Raw genomic sequence first — 27284 nt, 5'->3', positions numbered from 1 at the left:
TGTCACAGCCATCTAGAAATCCCTAGATAGCATATAGGAAAGCACTATATAAATTTTCTTTATCCAAAAAGTCGATCAGTATTCAGTAGGCTTCGATACATTGATAGCATCCCTATTGTCCCAATTGGATAGAATTATATTTTTCTCCTACTAATGGGAGGACAGCCAATAAAAAAAAAAAAGAAAAGAAAAAAAAGCTGATCAGGAATGGAAGGAAGAAGTGAATAGAGATGAATTTGATTTTTACACAGTGATTTCACAGCTGCTATCTGGAGACTGTTAGTACTATGACACGGGGGAAGGGCAAAAAAAAGCCTCCATGCACAGGTACTGGTAAATTTAATAGCAAGATGAATGACATAAGTGACTTTATTTATGCAGGGCTTCACATAACCCATCCAATGCATTTTAAAATCCGTGTGACTAAAACAAAAACAAAAAACAGTGTCTGTCATGTCTACCCTCCCTTCTCCTTTGCCACCTTTCCCATGGTTCCAAGTTAATTTAAGGATTGTTGGACATTCTTAAAAGGGTAACCCATATATAATGCTTTACTTGTACTTTCTTTCCTTGCAATTGAGAGAGCAGCTACCATGCAAAAGCACCAAAAAAACGTTCTAATAAACAGTGGCCCGGATTCAGAGAGCAATTGAGACCATAGTTACGCAGCGCAATTGCTGACTTGCTCCGGCGTTACGAACGCTCCTGATTCAGGAACATCGTAACGCCGACTGCAGCCTAAAATCTGCGTGGCATAAGGGTCTTATGCCACGCAGATTTTAGGCTGCATTCTTGCGATGACCAATAGGGGGCGCTCCCATTGTGCTCAGTGTATAGTATACAAATTGCATACTAACACCGATTTACAATGTTGCGCGAGCCCTGCGTACGCAAGTTACGGAGTTTCCGTACGGCATCTTTAGCGTAAGGCTGCCCCTTCTAATAGTAGGGGCAGCCAATGCTAAAGTATACCCGCCGTTCCCGCGTCGTGAAATTTGAATTTCACGTCGTTTGCGTAAGTGATTCGTGAATGGCGCTGGACGCCATTCACGTTCACTTTGAAGCAAATGACGTCCTTGCGACGTCATTTGCCGCAATGCACGTCGGGAAAGTTTCCCGACTAGGCGCATGAGCTTTACGATCGGCGCGGGAACGCGCCTAATTTAAATGATTCCCACCCCCTGCGGGATCATTTAAATTGCGCGCGCTTACGCCGGGCAATTTTGCCGGCGCGCCCTCGCAATTTACGGAGCTACTGCTCCGTGAATCGAGGGCAGCGGCGCAAATTTGCGGGGGCGCAGGGCAAAATCGTTGCCCTGTGCCTCAGTAATTTATGCGCAATTCTACCTGAATCTGGGCCAGTATCTGTGCCAGTCGCTCCACTACTTGCTCCTAAATGACATCACTGCTTACACAAAGCAAAGCCAATAAAGCTTGCATTGCGAGAAAGGAGCTTTTATATCTGTCTCAAACCAGCTCCCCTATATGACATGCTATGGAGAAGTGGCCGTTACAAACTTCCCTATGTTTGCACCAGCAATCACAGAAATATCTTTCACAGACATGGTTGTACATTTAAAAAATGTGGGTTATGTTCTCAGAGAAATGGGGCTTAGCAGGGTTACTTTATAAAGGAAACCTATAGAACTTTAAAAAATCTTCGCTTGGATGTATAGTAAGAAAATAGCAGCAGCCACTTAACTGCGATACCAGTTACTAAACATTACAAAACAATTCATAAGCAGCGCTAAAGTAAACAGGGTCAAACATTTCAAAGTTCAATTGTGCAAACAAAAAAATAAAAAACAGGCATAACTTAAATTGGATTTATGTCGGCACTTTCACATTTGTGACCCGATTTACTTTAGCGTAGTTTATGAATTGTTTTGTAATATAAAGAGAACCTGTCCTGAAGCAAAGTACCTATGTGAGGAGTCTCAAATGAAAAAGGCTGTGCTGGGACTCCAGAGCCTTCGCTTGTTAGGGGGGCAGAAAAGCTGACCCATTTAGCGTCACCTAAAATAAATCCGCAGTCCAAGCATAACTTTCACCCGAGGATTTTCATAAGGAATTTTTTTTTCCAAGAGGAGAGCTTTTTCCTTCTTGCAATGTTGCAGGCAAACAGAGAAAAGTCAGGCTAGCATGTGATTACAGACACAGTATTAAAAACAGTCAATTCTGCTTTAAACAAGAATTTCTCACTGTACATAGGGGAATCAGTCAGACAGAAGGAAGAACAACAATGAAAATATTTAACTGGTCGCCCCTTTAAGTCTTTTAGCTGCATAAAGTGCTACTTAAAAGCTCTGCTATTTTTAAATCTCTTTAATCGAACCAGTTGGCAAATCTCTGCCACTGTAATTTCTACATAACCTTTTGCAGCTGGAGCGGCTCAATACAAGGCGGCACTAAATCAGCCTAATGGTCGCAGGAAGCTCCTGTAACTGCAAATAAAAACAAGTGGTAAGTGCGTCCGTGAAGGGGAAACAGCGGGCTTGTATTGTTGGAATCTTGCACCTGTTCATGGTCCATTTTACGTGAGAATACCCCTTTTCTAGTATGTCTGCTACCGTTATTATGGAGTTATGACTTAAGAGGCTTGTGACCGACATAAGGATAGCCTTAGAGAGGTCTATGAGGGTATCAGAGTAGAGGCTGCTGGTAGTAATTTGGGGGCTGTTGGGGGATTGAGTGTAAAGGGGCAGCTGCTGAGTAGGCAGATCCCGGAGGCAAAGCAGATGTAGTGTTTTGATATGCTGCCATATCTGCAGACATTCCCATTGGCTGGCTGTAATTTGCTGCTCTGGGACCTGTGGTCTGGTTTAGGTATGGCGGGTTTGAGCTTCCATCATGATTAGTGCTGAAAGAAGAAGAAAAAATAGTTTGTTTTAGTAGCAGAATATTTAAAAAGTATATTGCTAAAAACAGCTGCCCAAGAAGGTATTTTCCCCCCGCTTCTCCCCCCCTCCCCCAATCACTTCCTGTGTAGTCTTCAAGACAGGAAGTGAAGGGGAATCTTCTAAAATAAAAAAAAGTCCAGAAGAGTTTTAAAGTGGTTGTAAAGTCAACATGAAGAAATCCTGTAATCCACTGTGTTACCGGATTATATCATGTGCAGTGTGTGTCTTTGTGTAAAATTATTGTGATAAATGCCGCTGGGCGGTCACGTGACTCGCTGGAGCTCCCCTTCTAGCACTGTAGAGGGAGGGGCCGAGAGGAGGGAAGCAGCGGGAGGTCACGTGAGCACCCAGCAGTGTTGTAAATAAGGTATTTATCCCAATAACTTTACACAAAGATACACACTGCACATGATATAATCCTGCAACATGGCAGATTACAGGATTTCTTAAAGCGGTTCTCCACCCTAAAGTGGAATCCCGCTGATCGGAAACCCGCCCCCCCTCCGGTGTCACATTTGACACCTTTCAGGGGGAGGGGGGTGCAGATACCTGTCTAAAGACAGCTATTTGCACCCACTTCTGGCCACACGCCAGGGGCGAAAGACGGGTTTTTCTGACTTCCCGTCTGTCGCCCGTTGTGTGCTGGAAACACTCGGCTCCCAGCACACAGCGTGTGAGCCAATCGGCGGGCGCAGCGCGACTCGCGCATGCGCCGTAGGGAACCGGGCAGTGAAGCCGCAGCGCTTCACTTCCTGGTTCCCTCAGCGTGGATGGCGGGGGGAGCAGCAGAGAGACGAGCGATCGCTCGTGCTCTGCTGCGATCAGCGCTGGACTCCAGGACAGGTCCCAATAGTGTCCCAATATTAAAAGTCAGCAGCTGCAGTATTTGTAGCTGCTGGCTTTTAATATTTTTTCCCCATGGCACATCCGCTTTAATATTAATATTATAGACTCTTGAGCCGACAGGCAGGGAGGGATGGTGGAGCAGCAGATGGTGGAGGCTCGTAAACTGACCACTGTAATCAGGGTTTAGCAGCCATGATCATTGTAGTCAGCACAGACAGGGGGGACACAGAAACTGACAGGATTAACCAGGTTTTTTAGAACATAGAGAGGGATAAATGACACAGCACAGGCACTGTGCTGTATATCACGCTTTCAAGGATCAGGAGAACACATTGAATATTGCTGGGGATATAGCAGCCATCAGCGATCATCACAACAGAATACAGCAAGCTGGTTGAACCCAGGTTGATCGATCAACTTGGTACATTCAGCCTGCCCTTTAACGGTTCAAATCTTGGCCGGTTCAGCAGGATTCGAACCGTGTATGGCTGGCCTAAGTATTTATTGTGAGAAAGCCTGAGGGCAGGGTCTTTGTCAGGATGAATGGGAGTTGATACTAGCCAGTTAGACACAAATCCTGCTCCAAACTTTATCTTGGGATGCATATTATGTGGGCTGCCCTCCTCTAAATGTTAATATACAAGAACCCTGAAAGATGTTAACGCTGCTAAGGCCTCATGAAGGAGAGGAAAAAAAAAAAAGAGGAAGGAAGAAGATTACCTCAAGTAAGGGGCTTGAGCTGCTTGAGTAGTGACAGTGGAGTTCATATTTGGTGGCATAGATCTAAGGGGTCCAATCTGGTCGGGGTTCATGCTATAAGCAGGGTGTACCTGGGGTATACCATGTACCATATAAGTAGCTCCCGGAGCCTGACCAGCATAACCCTAGACAAAGAAAATGTTAAAAATTAGAAATATTAAAAAAAAAAAAATCTATATATAATTTTATTTTATTTATTTTTTTATCACATACATACATGCTTATACAGTAAAAAACAGCGGTGCTTATCCCTCCCCTCCGAGGTAACATATCACCTCATAACACGCACCCTTGATTTCTCCCCTATTTTCAGGGGATAAAAGTGCATGTAAATACAGTACTTTAATGGTGTTTTGTGGGAGATCACATAATACACTATATTGTCAAAAGTATTGAGACACCTGCCTTTACACACATGAACTTTATTGGCATCCCAGTTTTCGTCCGTAGGGTTCAATATTGAGTTGGCCCACCCCTTGCAGCTATAAGTTCTGGAAAGGCTGTCCACAAGGTTTAGAAGTGTGTCTATGGGAATGTCTGACCATTCTTCCAGAAGCGCATTTGTGAGGTCAGGTACCAATGCTGAATGAGAGGGGCTGGCTCACAGTCTCCGATCTAATTCACCCCAAAGGTGTTCTATCAGGTTGAGGTCAAGACTCCGTGCAGGTCAGTCAAGTTCCTCCACCTCAAACTTGCCCATCCATGTCTTTATGGACCTTGCTTTGTGCAGTGGTCCAAATCATTTAATGGAGGGCAGATTATGGTGTGGGGTTGGGCTTGGCCCCTTAGTTCCAGTGAAGGAAACTCCAACTTTGTGGGAACAGTTTAGGGATGGCCCCTTCCTGTTCCAACATGACTGCGCACCAGTGGCACAAAGCAAGGTCTATAAAAGACATGGATGAGCGAGTTTGGCACAGAGTCCTGACCTCAACCCGATAGAACACTTTTGAGATGAATTACAGTGGAAACTGTGAGCCAGGCCTTCTCGTCCACATTAGTCCATGACCTCAGAAATGCGCTTCTGGAAGAATGGTCAAACATTCCCATAGGCACACTCCGAAACCTTGTGGACAGCCTTCCCAGAAGAGTTGATGCCGTTATAGCTGCAAATGGGTGGACCAACTCAACATTGAACGAGATTCCAATAAAGTTCATGTGTGTGTAAAGGAGGCAGGCGTCCCAATACTTTTGGTAATATAGAGGGAGGGTGTGTGTGTGTGTATATATATATATATATATATATATATATATATATATATATATATATATATATATATATATATATATATATATATATATATATATATATACATATATACACACACACACACACACACACACACAAAGTATATCACAAAAGTGGGTACATCCCTTACATTTTTGTAAATATTTTTTATTATATCTTTTTTTTTTAGTATTTTATTATATCTTTTTATGTGACAACACTGAAATGACACTTTGCTACAAATGTAAAGTAGTGAGTGTACAGCTTGTATAACAGTGTAAATTTGCTGTCCCCTCAAAATAACTCAACACACAGCCATTAATGTCTTAACTGCTGGCAACAAAAGTGAGTACCCCCCCCAAGTAAAAATGGCCAAATTGGGCCCAAAGTGTCAATATTTGGTGTGGCCACCATTATTTTCCAGCACTGCCTAAACCCTCTTGGGCATGGAGTTCACCAGAGCTTCACAGGTTGCCACTGGAGTTCTCTTCCACTCCTCCATGATGACATCACAGAGCTGGTGGTTGTTAGAGACCTTGCGCTCCTCCACCTTCTGTTTGAGGATGCTCCACAGATACTCAATAGGGTTTAGGTCTACAGACATGCCTGGCCAGTCCACACAGTATATATAGATAGAAAGAGAACACGTGAGCGTGTGTGTTGCCTCTCTTACTTCACCTCTGCTATAATGGTAATGGCTCATCTGATGAGTGACTATAAGATGCAGAAAAAAAAAACACAGCTCACATATATACAGATTTTTATTTTTTAAGCATTTGTCAGTCTGCCTGGAGTTCAGCTATAAAAATTACGTGCGGTTATGTATGAAGTTCTAAAAATAGTTTGCTTCCCAGCGGAGAATCCAGTATACAGCAGAGCACCGTATAGCCATAGTCTAGCAGGAGGCGGTTTGCTGTACCCTCTCACTGAAGCCTGTGAATAAAGCTGGTCTTGTTAACAGCCAATCCTTCGGAAGACAGTGCCATGGGTCAATATAAAAGCATTTATAAAGAAAGAAGATCAAAACCGATGCTTCCCCGAGACATCATTCTGCCAGGTATATGAAAGGATCTTAATCCAATTTACTGCTATCCTCAAGCTACATTATGAGCGCAGAGAAAAATTCCTGCTGACCTTATTATTCAAGATGCTTCTGACTTACACGGGTCAACTATTCTAGGTGTGCAAAATCGTTGTAGAGGAAGAAAGACTTTGAAGATTTTTTGCAAAAAATACATTTATATATTTTTTTCTCTGCTATACAAATAAGTGAAGGTGGAACAGGGATTGATGCCGACTTTAAGAAAAGGCATTTGTTTTGTTTCTTTTACGTTTGAAAGAAAGACTTGACAAGGGATCTGTATGGGCTGCAAAGAATTGTTAGACCAATGCCTTTAAAAGTAGAAAGATGGGAGGACTGTAGGCCGCAGGGACACTGAAGGTCAACAAGTGGATTTCTTGGGAGCATGCAAGACAGAAAAATGTCAGGCCTCAAAATAAAGTTTGGTGTATGTGCACCAGCCTGCTGAGACTTTTGGGCCCGCTGCACACCATCTTTTGGGCCTTAAGTCAGTAGTCTGCATGGACAGTCTTTGAGGTTTGGCATCTCTCTGAAGCTGCCACTCACGGTTTGGTACCTGGTGTCCACAGCCACTGTGTGCCATCTTTAGGGGTCGGCGTCTGCAGCCCTGCACCATTTCTGGGGCCCATCATCCATAACCATGCAGTGTTAGCCCGGTGCGATTTCCCCTGCACAGTTTTCTGGACCTAGTGGTTATACCTCTGCTATGCTGGGCTATGAACCAAAGGCCTAAGAGACTGTGCAGGAGAATACATACCAGGTCCCTAGTATGCTAAACAAAACTTAATGTTGGATCCCAAACTCACTTCCTCTATACCAGTTGTCTCCAAACTGCGGCCTGGGGGCCAGATGTAGCCCTTTGCTGGCTTTTATCTGGCCCTTGGGACATTATTTCATCCACAGATACCAACAATGGAGCACAACCCCCCCCCCCCCCCCACAATGGGGCCATGTTCCTCCCACTGACATCAATGATTTGACATTATTACCTAAAACACCATTGATGGGGCACAATTCCATGAGTGCTTTATCCCCCCCATTAACCTCGGGACCGTTTCTACTCACAATGGTCACAGTATGACCCCCCAAAATCTGAAGGACAGTAAACTGGCCCCTTGTTTTAAAAGTTTAGAGACCCCCTGCTCTATGCAATACAATCAATTTTTAACAACTCACCACTTGGACACTTTAATGCTCCATGGTCACTAATAAATCTTAAAACCTACCACATGTTGGAGGCATCACCTCTTGAATTCACACTTATGCACGGTCATGCACTACCAAAGGAGTCTCCACAATAAAAATGATAGATAATTGGGAGACCTGCTATTAGAGGTCAACACTCTCAGTAAGGTGTTTTAGGAGAGGGGAGGACAGAATACTATTAGATAATCTCACATTTGGACTACATGCCAGCAATGATTCAACTCCCTGATGGCCACCTAAACAAAAATGTGAGAACAGATGGCCTTCAAAAGAAATGTCATGAGAGAAATACGGATCCTGCCAACGCTGACGGATTCTTCTGAAAACACTAGTTGTCTGCCTCTCATGCTAATGTTTGGCTTCAATAATTTCAGGCAGGGATTGGGAGAAAGTATGGAAATAAGCAATTATAACTTTCCTCAAATATTAATTATCTGCATGTTTGTTGCTGGATTTGCGAGTCAGAAGTAAAGGCAGACAGGGAATTGGTGTTTTCCACAATGACAGCTTATGTATCTTTCTGATGACAGATGTATTTTTATTCTTGTCAATACCTGCAGAGAAACCCCCATTGATGGCGGGTTATAATGCGTCTGTGGAGGGGGCTTGTTGTATACATTGTACATTGGAGCTTCGTTCGCTAGCTTGTTGTACAGTTCCAGTGCCTCCAGGACCTTCACATTAAGTTCAGACAGTTCTGAGTGCTTCCTGGAGAGAACACGTGGGGGGAAAAAAAATATATGTAACTATATCAGAACAAAGATAAGTTCCATTTTGCAAAAAAACAAACACAAGACCAGGTTTTACTGGAACTAATTTCATAAATCTAGGCAAATCAAAAATAACTTTTTTTACCATTTTCCTGACTCTCTGTCCTTTGAGATCCACCATTAAGCATCCAACCAGTTCGTATTTTAGTTTACATAGCCAGAAGAACATTGTATTATATTGATATCTACCAAAGGGAGGAAATACCGGTAGCCAAAGATTCTGAGGCTAGCTTACAACTGGCTGTCAGGGAACAGCTGGGACCAGTTGCATTCAGAGCAACAGAAAAAAGATGTCCCAATAGTTTTGGCAGGTTTTATATTTTACACACATTTTTGGAGGCGATACAGGCATTAGCGGCATTGTGAACTTTTGTTGTGTTCATTTTGTTGCAATTGTTGGTTAGGTTCAAATTAACACAGTAATGAAGGTGGATACCCTGCGCTGCCAATTAAAGTGAATGGTAGCTGCTAACATGGCTCATTCAAGAAAAGCAGAAGAAATAAAAAAATATAAATGTGTAGCGCTTGATAAGCGCTACACATTTATATTTTTTTAGCACAGTAATGGCCTGTTACTGACAGGTTACAGACAGATCATCTGATTTTTTTTTGCTTAACAGTCGCAAGTAGAAATTGAATAGGTTACTAAAGTCACAAAAATTCTCGTTCGACAGAAAAAAATTAAAAAGAATCGGAAGTGATGTCATGTGTTGTAATGTATTTTCGAACGACAACTATACTGACTAAATGAAAATCGTACGATCTGGTATAACATTTTTGTGCTTGTCCGATCGAATAATAAAAAAAAATAAAAAATGGGATGAATAGTCTTGATCGGCTCTCGAAAAGCTAACAATCCGATTATCGCACGATTCTACCTCCGACAATAGTTTTCGTACGATATTCAGATCGTGTGTACGGCCATTAGGCTTCAAATTAGCTGCCCCAATCCTTTCTGTAGAGCTTGTTTTTGCACCTGCACACTGCAGAAAATAGAAGTTCTTGTGTAAACACGATGTCCGGAGCAACAGAAAGCCCAGCAGTGGCATAGTGGTACACGAAGGGTTGGTTCATCTCCTATGTGTTCTAGTCCATCTGCATATTTAAATGATGTGCCCAGTTTTAAAAATGATCCTTACTTTTGATGCTGCTTTCACTGTGTGCTCCCCTCTCTGCCATTAGACGTGTGGCCCCAACACCTCACAAGCAAGCACTTGGCGAACCTAACCACTAGGGATGCACCGATATATTGGTGCCGATACATATCGGCCGAAAACAGCTGTTTTGGCGACATGCCGAAACATCTTTAAAATTGGCGATATGGGCATCGGGTGCCCATAAAAAAAATGGACGCTGGGCTGTCACGGCTCCGTCCTCTGCACGAGCAAACGAGTGTCACTGCCTCCTGACTCGATCGGCTATTCAAAAATGGCGCCATTACGTATCTGCTTATGCGCCGCCCGGCCGAGCGGATACAAGCTTTCCCGAGCTCGGCCGGCTTGTGCAGTGCACTCGCCATAGGCAGAGGACAAAGCAGTGACAGTCCAGTCCAGCAGAGCCCAGCCATGTCCAGCACAGCACAGCTTTAAGGTAATAAAGAAGCTGGTGGTGGCAGCAGGTGATTGTGGCAGGAGGTGGTGGGGGCATGAGGTGATGGTGGAAGAAGGTAATGGTGGCACCGTGGCAGGATGTGGGTGAGGTAATGCTGGCAGGAGGTGGTGGGGCAGGAGGTGATGGTGGCAAGAGCCGATTGTAGCAGGAGGTGATGGTGGCAGGAGGTGGGGGTGGTGTGAACATACAATTATATAACAAAACAAACAAAAAAAGAAGAAAAGTCATTTTCGGTTTCGGCCTGACATTTTTTTTTTTTATTTCAGTTTCGTTTTGGTTCTGAAATTTCCATTTCGGTGCACCTCTACTAACCACGCATGTACAGTCTGCTCTCACTGGCAAAATGCTGAGTTCAACTAATAAAGTGAGAGAGCGAACTGCACATGCGGGATCAGGCAAGCCAAGCTCTTGTAGCAGAGTACTCGTACATGAGGTGTTGGGGCCACGCATCGCATTAGACATTTAGGTCCGTCTTGATATCTAAGGCAGGCCAGAAAAGGAGAGCCCAGCGTGGAAGCAGTGGAAGAAGTAAGGCTTATTAATAAAAACACGTCAGTTTTTTATCCTGTACCCTGCTGTGGTTTGTACTTTTGTTATTTTGCACAATAAAGGCGTTTTTATTGGAGTGCGGCTGTCCAGACCTGCCCTCTTCTAATTACAGGCATCTATCGAATGGACTTACTGGAAAACCAGCATTTAATCAGCACTTGCAACCAATGACTGTAAGCACTGATCTGTGTATTCTGATTGGAGGGGGGGATGGGGGACGCGCTGGTTGAAGCTCCTTTGATTGTGCAACTCAAATGTACACTTCATGTACCAAGATCAGGATACATTATAGAACCCGACACTTTTGAAAGGAGCTTGGTGGGAGTCAGAAGTAGCACCTGCTAAATGCCTCTTTGAAACACAGCTTTACATTTTTATGCATTATATATATAAAAAAAGGGATTTTTAATACAGCTTACCTGTAAAATCCTTTTCTTGGAGTACATCACGGGACACAGAGCGGCATATTCATTACTAGTGGGTTATATGGAGTACCTTCAGATGATGGACACTGGCAATCTCAAACAGGAAGTGCCCCTCCCTATATAACCCCCTCCCATAGGAGGAGTACCTCAGTTTTGTAGCAAGCAGTATGCCTCCCAAAATGGTCCCCATAAGAGGGGTGGGAGCTCTGTGTCCCGTGATGTACTCCAAGAAAAGGATTTTACAGGTAAGCTGTATTAAAAATCCCTTTTTCTTTCTCGTACATCACGGGACACAGAGCGGCATATTCATTACTAGTGGGATGTCCCAAAGCAATGCTTACAATGAGGGGAGGGAGACATCTTCCCAAGACAAAAGGATTTAATTTAGAGATATACTCAAATCATAATAAATCCAACTTAGTTGAGAAAAATAAATTTAAATTTTAAATTTTACTCAAAAGGGAGCCCCCGGAATCCGAGGGTCTCAAACTGCAGCCCGCAGCACTGCCTGCCCAAAGGCTGCATCAGTATTCCTTCTTACGTCCAACTGGTAGAACCTTGTAAACGTGTGGACAGAAGACCAGGTTGCCGCCTTGCAAACTTGAGCCATAGAGATCTGGTGGTGTGCTGCCCAGGAGGCGCCCATGGCCCTAGTAGAATGAGCCTTTAATGATAACGGAGGAGGCAACCCCTTCAAGCCGTAGGCCTGAGTGATTAACTGTTTAATCCACCTCGAGATGGTGGATTTTGCAGTTGCCTGCCCCTTCTTGGGCCCATCCGGTAAAATGAACAACACATCTGTTTTCCGGATCTTCTCTGTAGCTTTAAGATAGGCCTTCATGGCCCTGACAATATCCAAGGTATGCAGCAACCCTTCCTTTCTGGAAGTAGGTTTAGGAAAGAAGGATGGTAATACCAAATCCTGGTTTAGATGAAAACTGGATATAACCTTTGGTAGGAAGGAAGGATGAGGGCGGAGAACGACCTTGTCCTTATGCAAAATAAGATATGGTTCCTTACAGGATAAGGCTGCCAGTTCCGATACTCTTCTGGCGGAAACTATGGCGACCAAAAATACTAACTTCCTTGTCAGTAAAACCAAAGGAATTTCAGCCAACGGCTCAGAAGGTTGTTTCTGTAAACTTGACAGAACAAGATTTAAATCCCACGGACAAAGCGGGGATTTAACTGGAGGATTAATACGTAAGACCCCTTGAATGAAGGTCTTAACCAGCGAGTGGGTGGCCAGCGGCCGCTGAAACCATACTGACAAAGCTGAAATGTGTCCTTTGATTGTGCTTAATGCCAGTCCTTTATCCACTCCGAGCTGGAGAAAACTTAATACTCTATCGATGGTAAACTTACGAGAAAGCCATAACTTGGACTCACACCAGCCTACATAGGCCTTCCAGACCCTGTAATAAATCACCCTAGAGACCGGTTTCCTGGCTCTGATTAGGGTAGAGATTACTTTCTGAGACAGACCTCTACCCCTGAGAATCAGGGATTCAGCTTCCAGGCCGTCAAATTTAGATGCCGTAAGGCAGGGTGGAGGATCGGACCTTGCGATAGCAGTACTGGCCGTAGAGGAAGAGTCCAAGGGTCTCCCACTACCATCCTTAGGATTAGTGAATACCATGCCCTTCTGGGCCATGCTGGAGCTACCAGGAAGACTGGTATGTGCTCCACCCTGATCCTGCGCAGCAGGCAGGGTAGTAACTGGAGCGGGGAAAATGCATAAAGAAGTTTGAACTGATGCCAAGGGCAAACTAACGCATCGGTTCCGCAGGCCCTGGGATCCCTTGTGCGGGACATGAACCTGTCTAGCTTTTTGTTCAGTCTCGATGCCATGATATCCACGCCCGGCACTCCCCATTTCTGGCAGAGTGTCTGAAAGACCTGTGGATGCAGAGACCACTCCCCCGGCAACAGAGTCTGGCGACTTAAGAAGTCCGCCTGTAGGTTGTCGACTCCGGGAATGAATATAGCCGATATGCAGGGCACATGGGCTTCTGCCCACAAGAAAATCAAGCTCACTTCTTTCTGAGCGGCTTGACTCTTGGTTCCCCCTTGGTGATTTATATATATGCCACCGCCGTGGCATTGTCCGATTGTATTTTCACCGGGAACCCTTGTAGTTTGGACGTCCAAGCCCTGAGGGCTAGTCGAGCAGCTCTGAGCTCCAAGATATTGATGGGCAACTGCTTCTCTGCCGCTGCCCAAGAGCCCTGGCGAGTGCAACCATCCAAAATTGCTCCCCAGCCCATCAGGCTGGCGTCTGTGGTTACTATCTTCCAGGTCACAGGACTGAAAGTCTTTCCCTTCAGGAGATTCTGAGGGTTTAACCACCAAGCTAGACTTTGCCGCACTCTTGGTGAGAGTGGCCAAGGAATTTCTAAGGCCTGAGGCCTCTTGCTCCAGGCTGACAGGATGGCTGCCTGCAGGATGCGAGTGTGGCTCTGAGCGTACGGAACCGCCTCGAATGTGGCCACCATCTTGCCTAGTAGCCGCATACATAGGCGAACAGTTGGCCTTCTCTTGCTTAGAACCATTTGTATTAGCTCTTTGATGGCCTTTAATAGGGGTAGAAACACCCTCTGTTGTTCTGTATCCAATCTCATGCCGAGATAATCCAGCTGCCTTGTGGGCAGGAATGCTGACTTGTCTCGATTTAGGACCCAGCCGAACCTCTTGAGGTACTGAACCGTGAGGGCCACTGCTCTTTCCAGGCCAGGAGACGAATGGTCTACGACCAAGAGGTCGTCCAGGTAAGCCAGGACCGTGACCCCCTGGATCCTTAGATTGGCTAGGATTGGGGCTAGGACCTTCGTGAATACCCGGGGGGCCGTAGCCAACCCGAAGGGGAGCGCCACAAATTGGAAATGACGCTGAGCCACGAGAAGCATAGAAATACTTGATGTGGCTGAAAAATTGGCACATGAAGGTAAGCATCCTTTATGTCTATGGACGCCATGAAGTCGTCCTTCTGGAGCACGGCGACAGCTGACCGAATAGTTTCCATCCGGAATGAGCGGACCTTTAGATACGCATTTACTCCCTTTAAGTCCAAAATTGGCCTGACATCGCCGTTGGGCTTTGGGATGATAAACAGGTTGGAGTAGAACCCCAATCCCTGTTCCCGGACTGGTACTTCTACTATCACCTTCTGGCATAGCAGATGATTCAATGCCGCCATCAATGCGGCTCCTTTCACAGGGTCGTCTGGTACTCTTGACTCCTGGTAATGAGGAGGAGGGAATTTTAGAAATTCTAGCTTGTAGCCCGTGGTCACGGAAGACCGTACCCAGCAGTCGGGAATGGTGGCCTCCCAAACCTCTGCAAAGAGACGCAGCCTTCCCCCCACCATCGTGGGTGGGGGCGCCCCTTCATAGGGCCGACTTGGGGGCTGGCTTCGCAGGCTTGCGGTACCACTGCTTCTTGCCCCCAGTGGCTTGGCCCTGCGGCTTATTGTTAATGCCTGATCTTGCAGGAGGCCGTCGATACTGTTTGGTATTAGAGGGCCCCTGCCCCGGGGAGGGCTGGCGCCTAAATGCGGGCCCTCGGGCCTTCTTCTTGACTGGCAAGAGAGTGCTTTTGCCGCTTGATATAGTCTGAATATATCTATCCAAGTCTTCTCCGAAGAGACGTCCTCCATGGAAGGGAACCCTACCAGGAGTTATTTGCACGGGGGCTCAGCCTCCCAATTCTTCAACCATAAGAGCCTTCTCATATGGATTAGAAATAAGAATAAACGTGACGCCTGCTGGATGGAGTCCTTGATAGCATCCACCGTAAAGCGTATAGCCCTGGGTATATCCAAAATTCCTCTGCCTGCTGGGCAGGGATAAGTTTAAGCATTTGCTTAGTCTTATCTGATAATGCTTGGGCCACTCCAATAGCAGCCACAGCGGGCTGAACTATCGCCCCTGCTGAAGTAAAGGAGGCCTTAAGTAATGTTTCCAAGCGTTTATCAACCGGATCCTTAAACACCTGCAAGTTAAAGATCTGTTCACACATGAGATGGCTGCGTCCACAGTAGGGACAGCCCATCTCTTTGAAAACTCTTCCTCTAAGGGTTACCTGTCTGGCTTAGCCCAGTCCTGAAAAATCAGGTCCTTTAACAAAGGATGTACCGGGAATACCAAATTGGCTTGGGGCGCTTTCAGGGAGCCCAATGAGGATACCGCGGAGGCCAGAGGCTGAGGCACAGGTATCTTAAAAGCCAACCGCACCATATCCGTTAGGGACTGAACCCACAGTCTTTCTGCGTGAGAAGCTGAAAAAGGTTCCTCTATTGTAGAATCCTCAGAACCTAAATGGTCAAGGTGATCCTGACCTCCCTCTGTCTGGTCTCCTTGATCCTCCAATTCGTCAGTCGGAGAGGATATCCTCCTCCAGAGACTCAGACCTGGGAGACGGGGATCTAACCCGCTTCTTCCCTGCCAAAGATGCCGTAATTAGAGCGGCCATCCTCCTTTCCAATCCACCCAAGGTGGAGGCTAACATCTCTTCCGTTACATAGGAAGGAGCTGGTTGAGTAGGGCCAGCCATAGCACCTAGCAACCCTGATGGCTCACCTAGGACAACAACTTCCGGGCATTCCGGAGTAGTAGGGGCCACTAGATTTTGGATATCCTCAGAGCCCGATGGAGAACCTTTTGGTTTTTTAACCGTTTTAGCGTTCTTCCCTTAGGAGCCATAATATACAAATTCTGAGGCACTCCGCTAGTATACAACTGACTGTAATAGCTGGAGAAAATACACATATAATCAAATAAATGTGAAACAATAGGATAGGGTAATGTTAGAGGGACTCCAAACCTCCCATAACCTATAAAAAGGGAAAATCAATACTGAGCCCCAAGGGCTTCAACCAGAAAAAATCTTTTTTTTTTTTTTTTTGTCTGGTATTGACCCCCTAATGCTGGGCTAGGTGAGCACCCTAAGTGTTCAAAGGCGCTGCTTAGTACACAGGCTTGAATGCAAACTTTTAAGCCAGAGGCTCCTTAGTAAGGTGTACTTCCCACAACTGCCACCGGGTGTCACTGTGCCAGAAAGCTCTGTCAAACCTTCCTATGCTGTAGCCAGCATCGCTGCTCCGTGTCCCCTCACAGCCTTTACAGACTGAACAGCCCTCCAGGATTTATCCTCCCTGTGTGCAGGGGGGAGGAGCCGTCCGGCGTCAACCGCCCCCTCCCCGCAGCACCGCCGCGTATGCGCGCGCACAGATAAGTAAAAGCGCGCGCACGCGCGCGCGTCAAACGCCGCTAGGGGAAGCAGGAAGCCATGTGGAGAGGAGACACCAGGACCTTAGACGCTGGAGCAGCAGACACAGGTAAAAGGGAAGCTTTAAACTGTCTCCCTAATGGTATGGTTCCTTCTCTGTGGAACACCCTGCCCAAAAAAAGGCCCTCCTTGTGACAGAAGCAGCAGCAGCCTACTAGCCCAGCCAGGGGAACTATACCTGGGTGTTTTGAGCCATCCCGTTTGAAAACTTTGTGGTTCTCCTTTGCCCATGCACAGAGGCATAAATAGGCTGCCCAAGAATCCCCTGTAGGAAGCCTACTGACAAACCAAGTTCCGTAGGCCCCCTGCTTACCTTTCCACGCCGCAGGGTATTGCTCTGCAAGAGGCCCAATCTTCACCCTTCACCGTGGGTATGGTCATAGACCTTCAGGGACTGGGGTCTTAAAAGAACACCACAACCTGGACCTATACAGCACCACTGGCAACAGGTATTCTCTAGGTTAGAAACCAGACCTGGAACCCAGGGTCCAGCCCTCCAAGGAGAGGCATTATAGGCAAAACCCCATCCACGAATTGGGGCCCGGGTACCGTCCACTTTGGCTATGAAGCACCTTGGACGGATCCGGTCAGCTGGCCCTGGTCCCAAGGACTACTACAGGCACAGCCTCAACGTGCACCAACACCTAAGACACTGGCGAAAAAACTGAGGTAATCCTCCTATGGGAGGGGGTTATATAGGGAGGGGCACTTCCTGTTTGAGATTGCCAGTGTCCATCACCTGAAGGTACTCCATATAACCCACTAGTAATGAATATGCCGCTCTGTGTCCCGTGATGTACGAGAAAGAAAAAATATATATAAAAAAACACAGGAATCTCAATTTTTTTTTTTATAAATCCTCTTTCCTGCTCCATAAACCCAATTACATATGCCCAGGTACGTTCCAAAAGTGATCCGCCGCACACCAGGTCCTGTGCTGCCACTTTGCTCTCGGACATTGTGAGCCGGCTGCCTCTTCCTGGTTGATGCAGTCGGTATGGAAATACAAAGCCGCAACGTGTTTGGCTTGCAGTTGCAGAGCAGTCATATTGACCTTAGTAGGAGAGTGCGACAGGTGGCGCCTCCCATTTAAAAACACAGATCAACCGCCTGTTTTTACACCCACCAGTGTGAAAAGGGGCCACACACACACACTGTTGCTTCTCTTTAAGAGAATCTGCCATCTAAACACAAGATACACTATACAATTTTCCAAAACCATATCATATGAGGTCAACCCTAAACACTTTCAATTTGTATGCAATCAGACAGGCTCTTGCACTACATAGTTGAAGGCAAATCTAAAGGAAATTAAACAGCAAAAAATTGTATAATGTGTATCCAGCTTAATTCCAGGTCACCTGTTCAGCACCACGTTGACTGCCTTGGAACTAATATGCAGCTGCTAAGTCAGACAATGGCAGCTCCCAGCACACTGCTATTTAGCGTAATCGTAGGTTCTCATTTCAAAAGGATTGGAAGTGGAGAGAGGACAACAGCTGTGTGATTTGCACTCTACTAAGCACTGTGTATTCAAATGTTGCATGTGACAGGTTCACTTTAAAATTACTGGTGTTAGATAAAGGAAGTCCTGAAAATCTGAGGCTAATGGAGGACCGAAGCTGACAAATGCTGCTCTACGGCAAAAAAAGCGCGAGAAAGAGAGAGAGAAAAAAAAAGGAAATGCAGCAAAACTGCAGTGAAGGTTGGGAGGGAACATGGACATCTCAGATAGAAATTGGAATTATGCAAAAGAAAACAATTGTATATCGATTTCTTTCCACTGCAACGAGAAAATGCAACACTAGTATTTTTAATTGTTTGTGTGTGCAATAAACAGACAAATGCATTGAGCATGTGCCAGACAACTTCTTGAGTTGAGAGAAGATTATTAATATGTGATAAAATTAATGTATAAAGTAAACAATTAATGGTCAGTTTAGAGCCCATTCACACCTAGGCGTTTTGTCGCCTGTAGCGCGACGCTCACAAACGCCAGAGGGACCAAAATACATGAAAGTCTATGGGGATGGTTCACATCTGAACGCTGATGCGCCTGACGCCCATCGCCTGTAGCCAAAAAAAGTTCCGGACGCGCGTATCGGGCGTATTTGAGCGTTTCCATTTCCCATAGAAAGTAATGGAAACGCTCGATTCAAGCGACTTGCGCAACAACGGGCGTTTGCTACGGGCGTTTCGTCGCTTTAATCAATAGAACTTGTCGCCCATGCAGAAGATTAAAAAAATCTACCAACATAGCAACAAGTGATGAAAAGATGATAGTTTTTCCTATTGGCTAAAATAAAAAACGTCAAAGTACAAAAACGTCGGACAACGCTGTATGCAAATAAGCATGAATACGCGCGACAAAACACTGGAAAAAAAACGCCGAACGACCGACGCTCAGGTGTGAATGCAGCCTTACTTGGTACCTCACCTGTCAATCTCTTCTAATTTCTCGTCGATCATTGGACCCATTTGTTGGCAGACATCTGTAAGGGGGAAAAAAAAAAAAAAAAAAAGGGGGGAAGCATACATTTTCAATTTACTTTGTTATACATATTAAATAAATTACAGTATTTAGTTATTTGGAGCAGTATAATAAGGAAACACTGGGAATGACACCACCATTGGCATTAAAGTAGCACTAACCCCATCATAAAAAACTATCAATAAATGGTATATTACTGAGATTCGTTTTATGTATCCTGCAAAAAACCTGGTTGATCCTCCCGTTCTCCCATCTGCCCCTCCTGTCCATGTCCCCAATGCAGCTATAGATTTTGCAGAGCAGTGTTGGCAGCTTTGCACATGCTCAGTTTTCAGCGAGCTTCTATGCTAAGCATTTCCTCCCCATCACATCTGAGCAGCCCATATGACTATAGAGAGTCACATGTGGGAGTATACACAGTGGTAAATGGCAGCCCACTCCCTCCCTCTCCATACCCGCTAAACACAATGGTGGCGGGATTTTACATGTAGATTAATGGTGGCTTCGCCTCCCTCTTATTCTAAAACAGGCTGGAGGGGGGGGGGGGGGTAACAGACTGCCTGGCAGAAAATCAACCAGCACCATGTTACAGCCAAAAAATAATGTTGTTTTTTTTTTTTTTTACATGTGACCAGCAGCAGAGGACTAAACGCTCCTCCTGCTTATGTTTCCCTGCACACAGACTGGGAGAGGGCTGGGTCATGTGACAGCTGTATTTTTTTTATTACAATAATTCCAGTGCTATCATCCACATACAGATGGGATCATGTAAAATGAACAGAGTGTGTGTGTGTGTGTGTGTGTGTGTTTACTATCACTTTAAAAATTGGCACTCTAGTCGAAGTGAAAACCACAGCATGCAATAGTGCTATTTAGATCTCCAAATCTTTCAGTGCTGTGCATGTTATGTGTGTCACACCGATCAATTGTGTACACAGATATTGTACTTTCTATAGTTACAACTCTCTCTCTCCCTTGTATTGTAGATTACGGTAAATACACTCTGTGTTGTACATTTTATGCCCCATACTGCTCCACTTTGTGTACTGAGCTGTACAATATATACCCGGCGCTACAGTGACCCAGTGTTCTGTACATTCTATACACCACAACTACACTGTGATGTACATTATATACTCCATAACTACACTCTGTACACTGTGCAGTAGAGTTTACTCTCACCACCATGTTCTGTACACTATGCTGTACAGTTTATAGTCTACACTACCCCACTGTGCTGTATGTGCCGTACATTTTATACGCTACAAACACTCAACTAAATTCAAGGACTGTAATAATCAGAACAGTCCATCATGTGCCCAAATGAGCACTTTGCCAATCTATAAAATATAATGTATATTGACTAAGATTCGGAAGCGGAGAAAGCTGCTACTATTTTTTATCCTTATTGTTATATTTATTCCCAACCAGACCTCAGCAGGCAGCACATGACCACATGGTGTGACACAAGACATTTTCGAGTCACATTGGGCACTGGAGCTGGCAAACTGTTCTAGGAAACCGGTAGGAAATGCCAAAACTGACTCATAAGTCCCATAAGCTTTGATAAAATGCTCTCTCCTACATTGCACAGCCCCAGGCAGGGTTATCTGTGTTGTAAGTATGTCTGCAGTTTCCAAAATATGAATTACAAGCTTTATCTACATGTGCCCCACTTGGGATCTTTTCACACAGATTACACTTCAGCCCTGGTTCACACTTAGGATTCAATGGCCCAGATTCAAGAAGCTGTTGCGCGGCGCAATAGCTGTTTTTCTCCCGCGTAGCGAATGCCCCTGATTCAGGAACATCGCTACGCGGACTGCAGCCTAGGATATGACAGACATAAGCCTCCTTATGCCTTCATATCTCAGGCTGCATTCTTGCGTTGGCCGCTAGGGGGCGCGGCCATTGTGATCGGCGTATAGTATGCAAATTGCATACTACCACCGATTCACAAAAGTTGCGCGGGCCCTGCGCACGCAAGGTACGGAGTTTCCGTACGGCGACTTTAGCGCAAGGCTGCTCCTGCTAATAGTAGGGGCAGCCAATGCTAAAGTATAGCCGCCCTTCCCGCTCGTGAAATTTATATTTCACGTCGTTTACGTAAGTGATTCGTGAATGGCGCTGGACGCCATTCACGTTCACTTAGAAGCAAATGACGTCCTTTGCCGCAATGCACGTCGGGAAAGTTTCCCGACGGAGCAGGCGCTGTTCGCTCGGCGCGGGAGCGCGCCTAATTTAAATGATTCCCGCCCCCGGCGGGATCATTTACATTAGGCGCCCTTACGCCGGGCTAATTAGCATAGCGCCCGCGCAATTTACGGAGCTACTGCTCCGTGAATCGCGGGCAAATCGAAATATTTGCGTGGGCGCAGAGCAAAAATCGTTGCCCTTTGCCCACGCAAATATTGCGCGGATCTACCTGAATCTGGGCCATTGTGTTTCCCACATCACATGTGTGTTACCCGCATTGCATGACGTTCATGCAAACTGCTGCAGGTGTCAATATTATATATAACACCCTGAAAAAGATCGCAAAACACAGTGATTGCCATAAATCGCATCACATGGGTGTAAATACCAATGCAATACGATTCAGTTGCGTGGGGAAAAAAGGGCCCTGCATCATTTTGGTGCAAATGCGATACCATTTCAGCCATACAAAATGTATGGCTAAAATCGCACCGCTTAGACATCGCATGTGATGTGTACAGGAATGCGGTGCGAATCACATGCGGTATCTACATCACATAAGTGTAAACCCAGGCTAAAGCAGAACGTCACCCAAAAGGGGAAGTTCCACTCCCCCATATTTGGAATGCCTCTTCTTTGGGGGGGGGGGGGGGGGGGGGGAGAGAGCAGGTACCAGATTCTTAGAGGTTTATGCTTTCACATCTGGTCAATCACTGCAGCGATCCGAACAGTTTGGCCCTCCCCTCCTTCACCTGCAGCCTCTTGGGACATGTTACAGGCCCAAGAAAACCGTGAGAGCATGCGCAGCGGGTAGCCGATTGTGAAGCCACAAGGAGTCACAGCCAGCTGCCCACAGTTAAGATGCCAGGCCGTGGACCCGAAAACCAGTGAAGAGCCAGGTCGGGTGAGGACATCGCTGGATCCTGGGACAGGCAAGTGTGTTTTTTAAAGTGGTTGTTAACGTCAGTCAAGAAATCAGAACACAGCTCTGCATGTTCCTTCGTTCCTGTGCCTTGTGTGGAGGGGGGGGTGTTTCCCTTTCCTCCAATCAGCTCTCACACACTCACTGCAGCTCTCTGCCCCCTCCTCTCTGCTCCTCACAGATGCAGAAGCATTTCATCACAAATATGCACTTTTGAAGCCATGCAGGGAAGAGAAGACTGCAGATACGTTTTATTTTATGTAGGAGGATTAGTTTCATCCCTGTGTATCATCTGAGGCTATTCACTTCACTGGGTATACAAGAGGGTTTACATCCACTTTAAAATGTCAACAGCATGTGTAGCTGCTGACTTTTACACCAAGGCCCCATACACACGAGAGGATATCCGCTGGAAACGGTCCGCCGGACCATTTCCAGCGGATAAATCCTCTGGCGGATTTGGATCTGATGGCTGTACACACACCATCAAATCGAAATCCGCGCGGAATACATCCGCGGTGACGCTGGAAGGTAAATACTTCCACGCATGCGTCAAATCATTACGACGCATGCGAGGGAGGGGAGCGGACGGACTGATCCGGTGAGTCTGTACAGATGACCGGATCAGTCCGCTGGACTGGATTCCAGCGGATAGATTTCTTAGCATGCTAAGAAATTTTTATCCGCTGGGAATCCGTCGGCTGGATTTTTATCCGCCAGGAAATGTCCGCTCGGACGTACACACGACCGGATCTATCTGCTGGAACTGATCCGCGGATCAATCCCAGCGGATAGATCCGGTCGTCTGTACGAGGCCGAAGGCCCCTTTTACACAGGCTTTCCGATCAGGTCCCCCCCTGTCGGTTTTTCAGGCAGACCTGATCGGACGCTCCATTCACTCCTTTGGAGCGACGGATGTCAGTGGTGACATATCCGCTGACACCTGCCGCTATCCGATCTGATCCGTGTCCGTGAAATCCAGATGGATGGAGACCTCATTTTCCATCAGTCTGGCAGATCAAATGAAAAAGTGGTCCGTTTTCATTTGATCTCCCTATAGAGGAGAGCGGGACTCTGACAGGTCCGTCTCTGCACAGTGAGCGGGGATCAGTGAATCGATCCCCACTGCGCAATTGGAGTCCACTGGGCGGACCGCTCGTGTAAAAGGACCTTTTCATTTACAGGATGAAAATCCACTTTAAAGACTCTTTAAAATGAACTCCTCATGAAAATTATTCTCAAAGACTGTTCAGTGCCAGGCAGGTCGCACAGTGATCATTGCTGATTCAAGGAACGCAGGTAATTATGTTACCAGGTGAGCAGCACTTGGACCCTTTCACACTGGGTCGCTTTGCAGGCGCTATAACGCTAATCAGCATCTATGGAGCGATGAAGGAGCGGTGTGTATCCTGCTCCTGCCCATTGAAATCAATGGCCACCGCTGCTATACCGCCGGCAAAGCACCTCTGCAGAGGCCCTTTGCAGTGGTTTTAACCCTTTCTCGGCCGCTAGCGACGTGAAATTGACGGCGCTTTACCGCTGACGGCGCCCCCGCCCCAGTCTGAAAGGGGCCTTAGAGGAGTGAGGGGGGGTTAAAAGAGAACTTTGCTAAAAAGGTAAAGTTGTCCTTTAACCACTTCAAGCCCAGGCCAATTCGGACATCTCTCTCCTACATGTAAAAATCATATTTTTTTTGCTAGAAAATTACACAGAACCCCCAAACATTATATATGTTTTTTAGCAGAGACCCTAGAGAATACAATGGCGGTCATTGCAACTTTATCTCGCACGGTATTTGCGCATCAATTTTTTAAACCCAAAACAAAAAAAAAAAACAGTAAAGTTAGCCCAATTTCTTTGCATAACGTGTGAAAAATTAAGTTACGCTGAGTAAATAGATACCCAACATGTCACGCTTCAAAATTGCACACGCTCGTGGAATGGCGCAAAACTTTGATACTTAAAAATCCCCATGGGTGACGCTTTCAAATTTTTTACTGGTTACATGTTTTGAATTACAGAGGAGGTCTAGGGCTAGAATTTTTGCTCTCGCTCCAACGATCGTGGCGACACCTCACATGTGTGATTTGAACACCAACTTCATATGTGGGCGGGACTTACGTATGCGTTCGCTTCTGCGTGCGAGCACACGGGAACAGGGGCACTTTAAAAAAAATAAAATAAAAATTGATCACTTTTATTCCTATCACAAGGAATGTAAACAATCCTTGTAAAAGAAATTTGGCATGACAGGACCTCTTTACAGTGAGATTTGGGGTAAAAAAATGATCACCGCTTCACAGCCTAAGCGGCGGCGGTTTTTTGAATGCAGAGGCCGGGCGTGACATCATAACATCGCGCCCGGCCTCCCACAATCATCACCATCTGGTCTGCCGGAAATCTCTATGATCACAACCCGGGGCCGGCGGATCCTGTCTCTGACTCACCGATCGCAGCAGTGAGTCGGGAGAAGCACCGGAGGGTGGGGGGAGGGGGGGGGGGGACGTCCCCTTTCGCCGCCCGTAATAACGATCAAGCAACAGAACAGCCGCTATGATTGTTCTTATGGTGAAGGGAATCGCTGGCTAAAAACGGCAATATCTGAATGATGCTTGTAGCTGCACCCATCATTCAGATATACCACCACAAAGCCCAGGACGTCATATGAGGTACTCTGGGCGCCAAGTGGTTAAATTATTCTCAATTTCCCAATCACATATAAAAAAATTAAAATAAAAAAAACACGTGAACTACAGTTTCCTTTTAGGAAAACATGGTAAATAAAAAAACTGAATATTGAACTGCCACACGTATTACAGATAGCCTGGTGACCAATGAGGTACATCTTTTATTTCATGTTACACTACTTCTGTAAATATTGTTACCTTCCAAATCGAGAAGAGTGACCGAATCTGGCTTGGGGTCAGTCGGATTGATGCTCTGAAGTGTGTGTAATGTCTGGTCCATTTTATTCTAGAAGAGATGTGAAAGGTAAAAAAAATATTAAATAAAAAAAAAAGGTATGAAGAGATACCATAAAAATGTTAGGTATTGAGTGGGGTCGAGGTCAAGGTTCTTTGCAAGTTCCTCCACACCAAATTCATCAAACCGTGTCTTTATGGAGCTGGCTTTATACACAGGGCACAATCATGTTGGGACAGAATAGAGCCTTCTCCAAACTATTACAACAAGGCTGGAAGTGCACAATTCACTGGAGACACTTGTTGTAAACCTCCATGTATACTCTATACCTACAGGTAAGCTTATAATAAGACTTACCTATAGGTACTGTAAATATCTCCTAAACGTGCGCCGTTTAGGAGATATTTACTATATACTGCACGGATCATGTAATCGGTGCATGCGCTCTGAAGAAACGGCCACCTGTGCCTTTTCGACTGAAGAGAGTGCCGCGACCGGCAGATCCCATGCGCAGGAGCGACGTCATGTGGCACCAGCCAGTCACAGAGCCGGAGTCCGCAGCCCAGGAAGGAAAACGGGCAAAGATGGATGCAGCCTGCAGCAGGGACAACGCGGGCTTCGTTTGCAGGTGTCACATAATGTGCTAGTATGCGATGCATACTAGCACATTATGCCTTTACTTTGCAGGGCAGGGAAAATTATTTTCCTTCAAGAGTTTACTTCCTCTTTAATTCCATAACTTGGAGGGCCATATAGGTCAGATTCACAAACTTCTGGCTACATATTGTACGTTTTAGAACTACTGAGGTCACAATAATACCATATAGTTTCCCCTTTAAAGGTTAAAGGAAAAAAAAATGTTGCCTAAAATTAATGTCTGCAAAGTAGACAGACAGAATAGTGTAATGATTCTGTTAAAAAACAAGTAAATACCTATTAAATTCCTTCATCTAGATCACCTCTGGCGTTCTAGTTTCTGTTCTCTCATTTACTTCCTGGTTTGCGTCGCTTGTTCATGTAAGAACTATATTTCCCAGTATGCATTGCAGCACACCCAGTAATTCACACCTCCTTGAAGTCTCCAACATGTAGAGAGCGTCCTGCCACACAGATGTAGTTCCCAGGAGGGGGCGAGCACGTCACTGACCACCGCAGTAAAACCTCCCGTTACGGTGGTGAGTAACAATCAGACAAACAGGAAGTGAACAGAACAGAGAAGAAATAGAGCAACTTCTGAGCAAAAACGAACAATGAGGAAGAGAAAAGAGGAATGTCTGCAGGTAAAGGATGCTTATTATGAAATAAAAAAAAAAAAAAAAAATTTCCTGTACAACCCCTTTAAGTTCACCTTTTGAAAAAAAGTTATGAATGCAAATTTGTTTGCAGGCAAAAAAAAATATTACACATTTATAAAAAATAAATTCTAAGGAGCCTGCATATCTTTGGACCCTCAATCGGCAGATTGCGGGTGGTGTCCAGCTCCTGCAGACTCTCAGGATAGCGGTCTACCCATACATCCGATATGGGCAGGCAGTTACCTGAGAGCAGGACCATCAATGAACTACGAGAGTGCTCACCAGATGGTACTTGTAGTCTATTCATTCACAGGGGGGAGAAGGTGCAGATGCTGGAACATGCTACATGTAAAAACAGGTGAAACAAGTACCATGTTCATAATTGTGAACTTATCCTTTAACAAGTCCATAAGTCTTAACAGGGTAGCCTTGGTGCTATGCTGGACAAAAAAGAGTAACTCCACTTTTGTTGAGAACAAAAAAAAAAAATTCCCCTATGCGTGATCGGTGTACATTACAAGGATCCCTGCATCCCTTTAGACGCCGTTTCTCTTTGGGAGTATCTCACCAAAAATGACATTTTAGTTGCAGGGGGTGCCAAAAATCTGACTTGTATCTTAGTGCAGACTTCGGGAAAATCTGTAAGCCAATCACAAGGGCAGGAAATGACATGACATATCTGGGGGGCGTTCCATACTCCCATACCTCCAGGTAGCCATATTGCATTTTACAGAAAGTTACATTGCTGCAGACTGATAAGGAAAGGTCATTTAAGAAAATCCAATTACAAATGACTTGTG

At 45.6% G+C, this 27284-nt stretch overlaps 1 protein-coding gene across 1 annotated transcript in view; it reads right to left on the bottom strand.

Moving 5' to 3' along the window:
- Positions 1-2080: 2080 nt before the first annotated feature.
- Positions 2081-27284, bottom strand: part of STAM2 (signal transducing adaptor molecule 2) — a 64485-nt gene continuing 39281 nt past the window's right edge. The window contains exons 10-14 of the mRNA XM_040357964.1: positions 25153-25240; positions 19096-19150; positions 8572-8725; positions 4467-4630; positions 2081-2860 (exon numbers count right to left, since the gene is read on the bottom strand). Of these exons, the coding sequence (XP_040213898.1) occupies positions 2644-2860; positions 4467-4630; positions 8572-8725; positions 19096-19150; positions 25153-25240 (678 nt within the window). The 3' untranslated portion in view covers positions 2081-2643. The remainder of the gene's footprint in view (positions 2861-4466; positions 4631-8571; positions 8726-19095; positions 19151-25152; positions 25241-27284) is intronic.

Source organism: Rana temporaria, chromosome 6 (genome assembly GCF_905171775.1).
Source record: "Rana temporaria chromosome 6, aRanTem1.1, whole genome shotgun sequence".
NCBI classification, from domain to species: Eukaryota; Metazoa; Chordata; class Amphibia; order Anura; family Ranidae; genus Rana; species Rana temporaria.
Note: the sequence above shows the minus strand (reverse complement) of the source record. Positions and strands in the feature narration are given on the sequence as shown.